The sequence below is a fragment of the Macrobrachium rosenbergii genome, chromosome 52 (genome assembly GCF_040412425.1).
Source record: "Macrobrachium rosenbergii isolate ZJJX-2024 chromosome 52, ASM4041242v1, whole genome shotgun sequence".
NCBI classification, from domain to species: Eukaryota; Metazoa; Arthropoda; class Malacostraca; order Decapoda; family Palaemonidae; genus Macrobrachium; species Macrobrachium rosenbergii.
This window is the reverse complement of record NC_089792.1, coordinates 19,796,156-19,812,288: the sequence shown is the minus strand read 5'-3', so window position 1 is coordinate 19,812,288 and position 16,133 is coordinate 19,796,156. Positions and strand designations below refer to the sequence as shown.

Genomic DNA, 16,133 nt, shown 5'->3' with positions numbered 1-16,133 from the left:
AGTGATAAAGTAGATTCACTGAAAGCGTAAACCACCAAGAGGGGCAGAAAAATATTTATCGAGAGACGTATTGCAAATTGTGCTTCCCTTGCTAACCACCCTAATCTCACCTTGCGCCTGCCGAGTACGTGGCAAATAGCTATCAACACATATTAAGGAGGATCGCTCTTCCAACTACCCAGAATGCTGGAGAAGAGCAGAACCAGCTGTTTGATGAGATGTTACCTATAGTGAGGACAAACCCTTGCCCGATGAACAGTGAAATCATCTGGTGTGCAGGAGGTCATTTAATACGGGAGAGCCTGGTTCACGTTACTGCCAATTGCCAAAAGCAGAGTTGTCGCCATTGCTCGTCAATGGGAAGATAACAGGATTGGTGCAAAGTCATTAGTGGAACCATCTGCGATGAAATGTGGACTTCACAAGACCCAAGAATGACTTCTACGAGAAATATTCTTGCGTGTGTAATCAGAAACGCTGACAGCATGATACAACTTTTCGCACTAGTACCATATATTTGGTTCCCCTATACACACACACACACACACATATATATATATATATATATATATATATATATATATATATATATATATATGTATGTATGTATATATGTATGTATAATATATATGTATGTTTGTGTGTATACACATATATATAACTGTGACGTGTGTGCTGTAGAACTTTCCGACTGGTCGATCACTTATAAAAACATAGGTTGACTTTAAGTGGCTGGCCACGGATCTTGCTAACAAGAACCCAGTGGCCTTTCACCAAGCTAGGGCACCAATTTACAGAAACAGTTAAACATGATCCACGATCCGTCACTAACCCCATGAAATAGCAGCATTTCTTGTTGACAGAGGCGTGATGTTACATTTCACGAAGAATTTCTACAAGGGCTACTGAAGAAAAATGCTTTTGGAACAATGTTTATTATAAAAAATGTAACTGAGGCATAAAAATTAATTTCCTTCTACTATGTGTATCATTTACGTGTCCTTCCACACTCTATGAAATATTTTAATTCTATTTCCGTTCATTTAACTGCCCTTTTAAAATATTATCTGTTGTATGATTACATACACACACACACACACACACACACACACACACATATATATATATATATATATATATATATATATATATATATATATATATATATATATATGAATATATATATATATATATATATATATATATATATATATATATATATATATATATATATATATATATATATATATATATATATATATATATATATATATATATAATGTAAACAACGCAATCAAGGGAGTTTCCAGTCATGCAGTATCCACAACCGGATCGAGAGTTTAGGGTTACTGTCCCTACCTTTTAGAAACTAAACTATGTTAACGAAGCCTGAAATGCAATGGTCTACAATGATGCCTGGAAGCACTTTAGAGTCAGTTAACACAAATACATACATACATACATATATATATATATATATATATATATATATATATATATATATATATATATATATATATATATATATATATATAATATGGGTTTCATTTTTTTTCCATTTCGATGTGGTAGGCCCAGAAGTTTAGACAGATCTTTTGTACATTCCTATAACCACGCTGCCATCGACCACAGAGATAAATCTCTGGCAGAAGGAGACACCCACAGCCTTATACCCCACCCACTACACCATTTACTTATCCGGTCCATGTCCGAACTGAGGTCGAGGGCAGCTTCATTTCTCATAAGTGGAGACTTTACTACACCCACGAGTGTTGCATCATCGGCAACCAGAACAATCTTGTTTTCCAGGCCAACAACCATATCACTTGTATACGCTAAAAAGAACAGTGGACCAAGAACACTACTCAGTTAAATAGAGAAAAATTGCGCAGAAACAGGTTAATGGATATTAGTTCACAATAAGAATATGGAGATATACTGTCGAAAAGAAAGTGCAATACTGAAAGTGACTGAGGATGTTTTTCCAAGAGTTATTAAATAAGAACGATTGGAGAGGGGCAGATCTAAGGATGCAAGAGTGGAGGGGGGATGGTGAAGCTGGCCATGGTATGTGAGGTATGTTTGGGTCAGAGGAATAACAGAGGTACCTGTAAAAATAACGGGGCATAATTATAATTTGTTACCAGGGAAGGTGCACCGTTACAATCTGGCTGAGAAAGTAAGCCACATGGCATATGTTTGATAAGTGAAGCTGTGTAAGCCTAAACCAAGAAGAGGGAACAAGGGACAGGTATTTATCATGTTGATAGTTGTTTGAAAAGACTGAGAAATACAGGACTAAGCTGAATGTTGTATTTATGAAGCTATAAAATGGATATGACAGAACTGACAGAGATGAAAGGAGGGTAGCTGCAGATGTTCAATATAGAATATGATTTAATGAGAGTAATTTTAAGTTTCTAAGACGATACTGAAGCTAATTAAAAAAATTTTGACAGGTTTGTTGTATATACAGGCCTGAGAAAAGGGTGTGTTATGTCCACAAGGAATAGAGTGAGAAGTAAGAAAAAGAAAAGGAGTTATAGGTGCAGAGTTGCAGGATAATAAAAGGTGTTGTGAATGGAATGTGGAGACGACAGTGTTGACTGGGGATAATGAGGATAAACTGCAGAGACTATTGTAGGAGTTTGAAGTTATTGTAAGAGAAAGTTGAAAGTGAATCACTGCAAGCAAGAGTAAGGTAATGATGGCAATTCGAGAGCAAAAAGATGGAATAATGAATGTGGAGGAATGGTAGCATCTGATTTATACAGTATCTGACAGCAAATAAAAAGGATATGCTAAGATGAGGGAAGACGAGAGATGAGGCAAGTCAGGTGAAGTAAGGAACATGGCAACAATTGGAATGAATGAATTCTTTTTAAAGTGTTGATGTCAATATACATATGAGAGAAAAAAAAGTTTACTTTATCAAGGTTAACTCTCTGTTTGCTATTACCGGAAAAGGAAGGGTTTCTAGGGTGTTAAATGACGTGGTAAAATTTAGCATAGCTGGAAAGAGGGTTCAGCGTTTTGAAATGGTCCGATCATGCAGAGAGAACCTGGCGAATGATAGTTGGTAAAGAGTACATGACTCACAAGAACTGAAAGGAAGGAGAGGAAGACCTAGGCTATGGATATATGGAATGTAAAAGTTAATGGAATGAAAAAAGAGCAGGTGAACAATAAAAGGGAGTAGCGTGTTTTTTTTAGGGGGTTTGATGTGCTGCTGTTGAACCTTCAGAACAGGTATATAAAGAGGTGATGTTGTAAATATCTACATAAATGATTCGGCAGTTAAAATATGAATAACGCAGTCACTGTTGCCTTGCTTTTGTGTAAAGAGCAATGGCTTATTGTCTATATATATATATATATATATATATATATATATATATGTGTGTGTGTGTGTGTGCGTGTGTGTGTGTGTATGGGTGTGTGTGTGTGTGTGTGTGAGAGAGCGCGCGCGTATCACTAAGATCGAGTATCACTAACATCGAGACACATGAAACCCAATGAATCTTGTAACTGCTGGCTCTAAATCTAAATCAGATGCCTATAAAAACAGTATTTGGACTGTTAGTCAAAATGCATATGACCCAAGGTATCCTTCTATTTCGTTTAGTTTCGTATAATTTCTAAGTATCTCTCACACTAACCTAAGAAAACCCATCTATCCAACCTATACGTACGTTATGAAAATCAGTTAAATTATAAAAAATTATAAAAATAAAATAAAATATCAAGTGAAGACCCAGACGCACAGGCACGGATACATCCACGACCTATTTTATCTGTGCTCTCCTCAAAATCATATTTTTCCTCCTAGGCATCCACGACGAATCTCCTGGAATCAAGATATCTTGCAGCATGGAACAAACAAACAAAGACTACGTTGCAGCGGATCCTCAGAGATTCTGGAAGTTTCACCCAAGTTTGGCTATGAATATTTCCAGGTTGAAAATATGGTTCTTTATATTCCGTGGGTCGAACACATTACCATGTGTACACTTCACGTACGAATCCATTTTTACGTTGGGATAAAGTTGATTCTAGGATTTGTGAATCTAAGGTAAAAATACATATATGCTTATACTTATTGACACATACTTAATTGACACGTGTAGGCGTTTCAATATGTTCACATATAATTCAACAGACACATCAAATGTTTCTGAAAGTGTAAGGAAGAATTCATCTACAGTAATTATCTAAATTTAAATTTTTGCAAAAGAGCAAAAATTCTTATCTATCTATTAATCGACTCCCCTTATTTTTTTGTTGAATGTAGCCCCGAATTGTATACCTGCATGGTCAGCACAACAATGAAATTCCAATATCCAAAACTTTGATTAATAAAGGAGACTTATCTCAAACCTCTTCAAACTTCTACAGATTTCTTCCTTCCATCCTTGCCTATCATACTGTACAAGTACTTTTTATTTACTCCAACATCACTTTGATAGTTATTCGCCAAAATTCATTGAATCAACCGTACTTTTACTTTAATGTCATGATCAGTGAAATGCCTTCACTCCATTTCTTGCCAGTGTACAGAGAAAGAAAGTCCCGTCAATCTGTGAAAATTTCCACCGCTATTAATGAACCTAATACGTTTTCATGATGGTTTAAATGTTTTTTCAGTAGCACCTACTCGTAGGACTAGACTCACTGAATATCTTAACTGCTTGCATAAATCTTTAACTTTTATAAAAAAAAAATTAAAAACTTGGATTTGATCTTTTAGTGTTATTTACTTGCTTATTTAGGTGTTCTTGTTTCTTTATATTATATATATATATATATATATATATATATATATATATATATATATATATATATATATATATATGTATAGCATATATGTGTTGAACACCAACCAGTCACCCCTAACTGGGATAGGGCTCAGAGAAAATAGCACCTATAAGCCCCAGCCACAAGATTATGTTAATTACTGAACTGTGGGCGAACCCCGTTAAGAAAAATTTCACATTAGTCACGCCATACACCTCTAAGAGGGCTCACTGTCAGCATGTCATACCCTCCACACACTCTGCGCCATTCATCCCTATCTTTCTTTCATTCTACCTTCCTCCCTCCCTTGTTTAGAAATAATAATATTAATACTAATAATCTAAACACATCTACCATTCTACACACATATATATTATATATATGTATGAAAAGTTAAGTATGCCTTAGTTTTACTAGACCACTGAACTGATTAACAGCTCTCATATATGAAGGATTAGACTTATTTAACGTGGCTAAGAACAAATTGGTTACTTAGCACGGGACCTACAGCTTACATGGAACATACATTATACGAGAAATGAATTTCTATCACCAGAAATAAATTCCTTTAACTCTTCATTAGCCGGCCGGACACTTCGAACTCGGGCCTAGCGAGTGCTACAATCTACCGACTCTCCCAACGAAGAGCTACATATACATATACATATATATATATATATATATATATATATATATATATATGGAAAATATTATTTGTATATATATGTGACGTATGTACGTGTGGAAAAGTTATCAATCAACATGAGAAAGCAAAAATGAAAAACTTCATAAGAGCTGGTATTCCTTCATGTTGCCATCGTCAAACTCACGATTAAATCAAAACACGTATGCATCGAATTTATACTAGGCATGTGCTCCCTATGAGGTCAACTTCCTAATGACCTCAGATAAACCGGCTTAAAAAAAGAAAAAAAAAGTTAAAAATGCGTTGAAGTTTCTTCGGCGCAATCGAGTTTTCTGTACAGCCGCTACTGCGTATAATCAAGGTCACCGAAAATAGATCTATCTTCCGGTGGTCTTGGTGTAATGCTGTATGAGCCGCGGCCCATGAAACTTTAACCACGACCGGTGGTGGCGTGGCCTATATCGTTGCCAGAAGCAAGACTGCGGCTAACTTTAACCTTAAATAAAATAAAAACTACTGAACTAGAGAGCTGCAATTTGGTATGTTTGATGATCGGAGGGCGGATGATCAACATACCAATTTGCAGCCCTCTAGCCTTAATAGTTTTTAAGATCTGAGGGCGGACAGAAAAAAGTGCGGACGGACAGACAAAGCCAGCACAATAGTTTTCTTTTCAGAAAACTAAAAAGCATACCTCAGTGGAAATCAGACTAGCACTGATGTTCAGATTTTGGACTTTTGTCCAGGAATTACGATAAATTCAAGAATGTTTCTATGGGGATAGTCATTAACCTAGATTATTGCATCGACCTTTCCCAAGTTAATTCTGTTGCCTTACTTATGCTAACGGGATGTCAAGACATCACCTGTAAGACCTTTTGAAACTGCATTTTTACGCTGCTTGGTTCTTATATGCGTGCTTTTAGGTGTCTGCCAGCGCCTCTACGCCTACCCCTTAAAATTACATTCTGAATATGGTATATTTTATGTTGTACTATTACTAATCCTGTGGCTATTTCTAATTATATTTTTCAGTTATTTTTAAACACTATCCTCGCGTTCAGTTTTTTGGGAAAAACGGCACACAAAAAATGAAAAGCAAGTCACTGTATGTTATTTACCGAATAGCTTTTCTCTACCTGGGTAATATAGATGGTTTCTTATTTGATATGTCTTACAATATGTTAAAAAATTTATTTTCTATAACAAATTATTATCTAATTTCTCTATCCAAGCAAATTCACTCTCTATTATGCCACATATTCTTAGAACCCTCAGTTACATAGAGGACATTATAGATAATTTTTAAGATATTTTCAAAATAACATGAATAAAAATTTATACGTAATAAGTTATTAGCAGGTTATCTAAATATGGAAAACAATTCAATTTGCTGGGTTATCAACACACCTAGGAAGGACTACTGTTATTTTCTTATTTTTCCAATGTATATTTTATGGACGACATCAAGGAATTCATGACGGCAATGAAACCCTCACGGTCAGAATTTCCCGCTGGAATTCCTTGGACATCATCCACATACCTACACCACATTATTTCAGGCGACAAAATTGCAAGGTCAGCCGGGTCTCATACAACGTCATATATATCATATAACATATGTATGTCATGACTACATACATATGTATGTATATAGTATATATATATATATATATATATATATATATATATATATATATATATATATATATGTATATATATATATATATATATATATATATATATATATATATATATATATATATATATATATATATATATATATATATATATATATGTGACATATATATATATATATATAAAATTTATATATATATTATATTTAAGTACCAAAATTTCCAGTTGAATTTAAACAATTTTAATACATAAGAAAGTTAGTTTCATAATACTGTTGGTTGGAGATGGGTATTCTGAAGGATTAAGGTTTCTACCATGAAAACAATAAGCAATCAACAGGCATTTTGGTAAATAATGTGGTGACAGCAAAGCTAACTAATCCGTGGTATGATTTATGCCTTTATTTTCTAATTCATCACAAAGGTCAACAAAATGTTTGGTAAGTGAAGATTAAATGATGCCTAAATTGGAGAAAGTAACATTCTGATCATTTATAATGAATAGATTTAGATGCACTAAAGCTTATTGGGTTGATTGGTTTGAACTAATTAAAGTATTTTTGGTTTACAAAATTTATGTTCCCGTTGAAATTGTTCATGCATCTGGCAGTAACGAATTCATTTTTAAAAAATATATGCTTTAGTCCAGTATAACAATCATATTTTCCTTATCTGTTATCGTCATATGGAACTGCCATTCATTTTTCAACAGTTTACGGGTGTAATAAAATGTTTGCGAAAATTGCAGATTCATATTGTTCATTACAGAATAGATACAGCAATTTGTTTTTATTCTAGCGAAGCATGATTTTACGGAATACTTCCAAGATTTTTATTTACTGCCAGAGACACGCCACATCCCACAAGAAGAATTTATATATACACATATATCTATCTATCTATCTATTTATCTATCTATCTATCTATCTATCTATCTATATCTATATAAGAAGATATATATATATACACATATATCTATCTATCTATATATTTATCTATCTATCTATCTATCTATATATATATATATATATATATATATATATATATATATATATATATATATATATATATATATAATATAACAAAATAGCCACACAACTGAGGCCTCAGTGCATCGCTACCTGAGGAAGAAGTTTATATGCCTTCAAAAGCCTTGTACTTTGTAAAAATGTATAAAATGTGTATAATATATTATATATATATATATATATATATATATATATATATATATATATATATATATATATATATTTATATATGTATATATATGTATATATATATAAATGGATGTATGTATGTATGTATGTGTGTATGTTCCAGCATAACTCTGAAATGCATTGAGCAATTTCAACCAAACTTGGTATATATATGACTTACTATCTCGAAAAGAATACTATGGGAGTAAGACGTCACTGGCACCAAAGGGGGTGAGGGTGGGAAGGGGGTGACATGTAAAAATAACCGAAACCGATATATATCTGTGTCTAATCCATAGTTTTCGAGGTCGCTGAGATGAATAAAGACATTCCTGATGCCTTTTAAGTCCAAGTTCAGCCCCAATAGGAGGCGAGGGTGAGAAGGGGTGAAATATATAAAATGTCAAAAATGCTGGGCAAGGTAACTGAACTATCTTAACAGGAAAGGAAAGAGAGAGAGAGAGAGAGAGAGAGAGAGAGAGAGAGAGAGAGAGAGAGAGAGAGAGAGAGATTATCAGTTGTCATTTAGAGTTTTCCCGGGCAGTGCCGGGTTGGTCAGCAAGTGTCTATGTAAAATCCTTGTGTGGTTGTGTAAGACACCATTTTCTTCATAAACAAGAACGAGTGGACTTCTCTACCTATCCAATCTGATATAAACAGAACGCAGATATAAAAAAAAAATCTTCAATCAAACTTTTTCGTCCTTGAGAATTGTTGACATTTCCCATCTCTAGCGACACTTGAACCCACTTGAATGAAAACTTTAAAGAAAGAGTCTCAATAATGGGAAAAATTTGGTCGCCTTGTTTACAATCACCTAACAAGGGATATTCATCCTACAAGTATGGACACAAGAGTACACATACGCACCCAGGAATTTATAGTTGTCCTCATTTACAGTTTAGCACGTCTTGCTCGTCCCCCATTTATATGTTATATATATATATATATATATATATATATATATATATATATATATATATATATATATATATATATATATATATATATATATATATATATATATATATAAATTATATATGTATATATGTGTTACTGTATTTATACATGTGTGTGTGTGTTGTATGTGTTCTGTGAAAACATGAACAATGACACTGTATCTGTCGAAAAACCACAATGGTATATATGTTTAACCGCAATTTATATATTATAAATGTACTCTTGTACTGGAATTTAATGATCATTGAATAGATTAAATCCCTGCCAGAAAGGCACGGACACATACATATAATGATGAAATTCTATTCTCATATTTACTAATACATATGAATACAGGTAGGGCTTCATTGATAAATTATTTATTAATGAATTTCTCGCCCGCTCACATTTACACACGCACACACAATTTTGCATTAAGGCATTAGTTCCTTCCATTCCTTCATAATTCAGTTCTGCCTCTCGTCCGTCTTCTTACTTCCGCAACTCTTGGAAATACTCATTCTATCCACTACAGCTCCCCGTGATTAAGCCTCTTTAATTGAGCTTTCCTCATTGCATTCACTCACCGCCATTACAGCTCCTTCTTCCAGGCAAAGCTCTTGCTCAAATTTACCCCGTTCATTCCCTAGGCTATTTCTGTTTGCCCACATTTTCTTCATGATTCCATAATTGTAACGCATACGCTACTCAATTTTCCTCTCTCATTTCACAATCAATTTAACCCTCCTTTTAATGCATATATATATATATATATATATATATATATATATATATATATATATATATATATATATATATATATATATATATATATATATATATATATATATATATATATATATATATATATATATATATATATATATATATATATATATATATATATATATATATATATATATATATATATATATACACACGCATTTGAACGCACTTAAACGTCATACTCTCTCCTTCCGCTCCTTCCCCTACCGCGCCTATTTCAGGTACCTTCCCTCTAATATACCTTTCATTCTCCCTAACGAAAATGTTGTGTTATATATTATGTTTATGGTCTCAGTCTCAACTATTTATATTTTATCGTTCACTTTACTTTAATCAGATATTATCTGATATATCACCATCCACTCGTCAATGCATCCATCAAATCATTATTACATCTGCTCTCTACTAATATATGATCCAAGAAAGAAAAAGTTACGTTTATTTGTTTTTTTGTTAGGATAAATACTTATTAAAATTCCCCTTCGATATCATGAATACTGATTAAATCACGCCTGTTTCAGAAAACATTTCTACATAATTTTCCTCTACTATTTATTCAATGTTTCTTAATCATCCAGTACAAACAACCTCTCCGACTTTCCCAAACACTGATTTTTTCTCCACTTTTCCATCGCTGGGTCATATACACATACCGACATGACGTTTATTTCTGCTGCACCTGAAGAAAAAAATCATAAACAGTTTATAGGAAAACACACTTGTGCTTTTCCCACTTCTCCTATCGGTCACCCAGAAACAAGCGATGCATTCTTAATTGGCATGCACCTGTCAGCCATTCCAGCCCTGAACACCAAGCGATATGACTTTGGTTTTGATTGCAAACAGGCAGAAAGTAACATAACATTATATTATGCATATACATAATTTGTTTTGATTACAAACATGCAGAAGTATATAATATTATATTATTATGCATAGATATATATATATATATATATATATATATATATATATATATATATATATATATATATATATATATATATATATATATATATATATATATATATATATATATATATATAATGCCCTATTAACAAAGTCAGATAGGGTCATAACCTCCTTCTACATCTGTTTTAAGAACAAATGTCATATCATTTTATTTCTCTAAGATTCTCCTGGTAGCAACGGCCAGTACAGGGTCAGCACATATATTATCCCAGTCACAATCTGAACTAAGGAAGAACAGCAAACACATGACTACGAAACAATATAATTTATTCAGTAACCTAACATGACAAGGGGTTTGAAATGAAATAAAAATGAAATGGGAATATCAGCGTCCCAGAACTGGTACCCTCAAAATAACCAAGTAAGGTATCATGGTACTAATAACTTCCACTAAGTCTCAACATATAAGTTAAAATAAGTCAGTATGACCGAAGTCATGATAAGTCACATTCCCCTTCGTTTATATTGGCCTCTATTTACGATATAGCTGAAGAATAAAGGGGAAACAACTTTTAAAAATAGGCACAGAGAAAAATAAATGTGGGATGTTTTCCCACGTTACGAACCCCAAAGGAAATGCACATAATTAAACATGGTAAAATCATCAATAAAAATCAAAGAGACATAACAGATGAAAATAAATCGGTAAAATAAATCAGTAATGTTAAACCAGGTTAATTAAACCCATTCAGGTTTTCCTGGAAATAGAGTTCCAGCTCACCTCAGGCAGTACTCAAAAGTCCTCCAACCAGGCGGATCCTGACACAGCCATCTAGGCCCTCAATGTTTAGCCTGTTTTCAAAATGGAATCTTCACACTTCACATGGCACGCCCATCAGGGCGCATGAACGAATGCACTCGCCGGATCTTGACGACTTCTGGTGGCATTACCAGTACATCGCCTAGGGTACGATGCCCCCTTATCTCCGTGGGAAGCCATACTGACGCTAGGCCTTCGTCAGCACTGACTCGCTGAATACCTAGGCACTGTTTCCATTTACCTTTGCCCAGTATGTCTCCAAGCAAACTGCTTAACACCCCCCCAAAAAAAAAAACCAACAATATAATATAAACAATATCCTTCAGTTGTTTTATATATATATATATATATATATATATATATATATATATATATATATATATATATATATATATATATATATATATATATATATATATATATATACACATATACGTACACACAAACACACACACACACATATATATACAAACTAATGGCAGGCATATAAAGAAACTCACTTTTCTAATGTAATGTCTTTTATAACGCAGACTGACATTGATGCGCCCTAGAGGCAAGAAGGGCAGCCGTCAGAAGAAAAATTATTTTAAGACTCCCTGTTTACTGCGCTTTCATCAGGTACCTGTCTTACAATAACATAAAAAAGCATTCTGGTGCCTCTCAGCTATCACTGGTGTATTTTAAGAAGGGAAAAAAAAACAACAACGTCAGTGAGATCGCCGTGCCGAATGAGGCCTCACTGCATACACAACCTGAAGGCGTAAGCATTGATATATATACATACATGCATACATTCATACACACATATGTACATTATATAATATATATATATATATATATATATATATATATATATATATATATATATATATATTATATAATGTACATGTATGTATATCCTACACAAGTTTTCAAGTTTTATAGGAGATGTGCCGGAAGGTTTTTTTCATGAAACATTTACGGGGTGAAGTTGCTACCCCAAGCCCTGAACCACGGATGGTAGAGGGCTTTATGCGCTAACGGCATCTCTATTCCCGTTGAGAATCCTAACCAGGTACTGACCACACCCTACATTACCTAAGGTCGCTGATCTACCGTAATACTGGTGTCGGCAGTGTATACACGCTAGAGTGTGTGTGTGAAGATATATGTTGTTCGAGTTTAGTCATGAAACACCTGTGTAAGTAAATCCATGTGTTTAAAAGGAACAGCACATGTCAGGGACTCAATATTCCAAAATACTGAGGAGGAGAGGAGATGAATGGCGAATACTGATAAAAATGTGGATATAATAATAATTTTCAAATAAATTTCCAAAGAATCCTTTGTTCATTTTTATAATGATATGACATCCTAAAATGTACACTACCCATAATGCAGCATTATATAATATATATATATATATATATATATATATATATATATATATATATATATGTGTGTGTGTGTGTATGTATATATATATATATATATATATATGTATATATATATATATATATATATATATATATATATATATATATATATATAAAGTTCATTCAAGAAATCAACTATTTACAAGTATAACCATCAAGAGTGTCAAGTTTTCTTCTGTGCAATTGTTAATTACATTCATTCATCTATAGCTCTGAACTTTTTATGCAAATCTTTCACAGTTCAACCTGAGCAAAAGAATACTTATTTTTAAAATGAGTAAAAGCAGAAACATGAAGTCCACCTTTCATGAGAAGCGATATTCAATCACTATATTTTATGAAGTTATTAAAAATATCCAATAATGTTAGATGCATAACACAAAATATGAGTGGATTTTTTTTTTTATTTAACGACAACATGGGTCTTGTGACTGTCAACAATTGATTGTGTTTTTTGAGAAATAGGAAAAATAAGTTTTTGGAAAAGGGACATTTTCCGCGTTGCATTATTCAGCCGGTCGAGGTTTAAGAAACTAAAACTCTTCGTATCATCTTCGTAGAAATTTGCAACTAAATTTACAAATTAACACTGCAACGGAAATTATATTTTTGAGTTAGTTTGTCCACGTTTAACTGAATGTCAGCAAAATTACGCAAAAAGTTATGGGTGAGTTTTCACAACGTTATATCCATCAAAATGTAGGCCTCATGATTTGCAACAAGTGTTTAGATTTTGGGAAAGATAAGAATGCAACTTCTGTGGGAGATGGTTCCCTTTGGGAAGGTTGAACTACTCAACCTTGTGGCCTCTGAACACTTGTTAATTACTAAACTGATCGAAGTGTCTACAAGTGAATGATCAAATGGCAACATTCGAAAGATTGTATTATTCTTATTCAGAATTTGCAATCTTCAAAAAATTTACCAAATGTTAATTTATCAATACAGGGGAACCCATTTACGTGGGAAGTGCCGTCAGTGCACCTAACGTGGTGCACTGTAGGCACTACTACCGGGTCTTTGCAGCGACCCTTCGACCCCTTGCTGCAACCACTTTTTAGTCTTTACTTGACCTCCATTCCCGTCTCCTTTCTTCAATCTTGCGGTCCAACATCTTGATAACTATTACTTCCTGGTGCAACAGTGGGGTTTCCTCCCAGTTCTACCTTTAGATCTTTATACTTCATGTCCTTATAATCTTAGGCGCTGAATGGCCCAAACTGGTCCAGAGTTTGGCCTGCCATTCTAAATGTCATAAAGTCAATACAGGGAAACTTAACATCTACGTGAAGGAAGAATGAATCAACTAAAAACTCCGCCAAAATGGCCTGAACTTTTTAATGAGTCAAAATCGATATTGATAACAAGTTTAAGTCAAGCTGTCCATTGCAAGATGATTAATCACCTTTTGGTAATTAAAAAACTGAGGGCTCAATACATACTGTCACTTCAAAATCTTTGAACTTCCAGATACTTTCATCGTAAATAAAATTCGTTGCATATTAAGAGCCAATGAAGTCGATCCCGTTTTCTCTCCCGTATCATTGTGATGTGAGGGAATGTTCTGATATCTTTCAGTCCAAATCAATGAAAAATCAAAATCTTGTACAAGAGCAGCAGCGATTTCAAGCAAAAGCATCCAACAAGAGAAACAATCACAATAGACTCGAGGGACGAATTATAAAATGAGTGAGGAATAAGGCTAGCAGCCAAACCCTTTCAGTTAAGAAACGGAATGATGACAGCTAAAGCCCAAATTTCTAATGGAAAGTATTAATGGTATAATATATATATATATGTATATATATATATATATATATATATATATATATATATATATATATATATATGTATATATATATATGTGTATATATATATATATATATATATATATATATATATATATATATATATATATGATGTATTAATTTACACAAGTATGTATGTATTATCATTATTATTATTATTCGGAAGATGAACCCCATTCATATGGAATAACCCCACAGAGGCCACTGACTTGAAATTCAAGCTTCCAAAGAATATGAAACTCATTAGGAAGTAAGAGAAGGTAAGGGGAAATGCAGAAAGAAGATATCTCACTTATTAAAAAGAAAAAATAAAAGAATAAATTAATAAATAGATAAAATAAATAAAATGCAAGGAGAATAGCTTTAGGGTAGTAGTGCACTGCATCTTCGCTTGAACTTTTGAAGTTCCAATTGCACGACGTCCTCAGGGAGACTGTTATACAGTCCAACGGTGTGAGGAGTAAAGGACCTCTGCAACTGAGAAGCTCGACAGCGAGGCACATGTCAGGATGCATTTTATATATATATATATATATATGTATATATGTATATATATATATATATATATATATATATATATATGTATGTATATATATATATATATATATATATATATATATATATAATATATATATATATATATATGTGTATGTATATATATATATATATATATATATATATATATATATATATATATATATATATATATATATATATATATATATATATATATATATATATATATATATATATATTAGTTAAAGTTAAAGTCCTCCTGGGCCCTCTGTAGGCTCATAGGTGTGTATATATATATATATATATATATATATATATATATATATATATATATATAAATATATATATATATATAACAAAAATCACAAGCTGTACAAATACCATAGGAAAAAAAAACAGGCAGAAGTTCAGTGCCAAGCACTTTCAGGTTTATTCAAGCATCGAAGAGTATTGAGACAGTTTAGAACACTGTAAAACACTAGGGGGGAGGAGGAAAAACCACCTTACAATTAATTTAATTTGGTCACTTACTGAAACAACATTCAGAGTTATGGAAGAGGTAACCATTTAAACATGCAAAACACACATAAACTAGATGCTGATTTCTTTGTTTTTCATCTATCACCATCTTTTTTGTTTTAATTATAAAAGCGTCGAGCTTGAA

The 16,133-nt window shown here is 32.7% G+C and overlaps 1 protein-coding gene across 1 annotated transcript in view; it reads right to left on the bottom strand.

Annotated features, from left to right (window-relative positions):
- Positions 1-1,605: 1,605 nt before the first annotated feature.
- The window catches only part of LOC136833933 (uncharacterized), a 656,879-nt gene continuing 642,351 nt past the window's right edge, over positions 1,606-16,133 (bottom strand). Inside the window, exons 4-5 of the mRNA XM_067096214.1 lie at positions 1,962-2,108; positions 1,606-1,835 (exon numbers count right to left, since the gene is read on the bottom strand). Coding sequence (XP_066952315.1) covers positions 1,606-1,835; positions 1,962-2,108 — 377 coding nt within the window. The remainder of the gene's footprint in view (positions 1,836-1,961; positions 2,109-16,133) is intronic.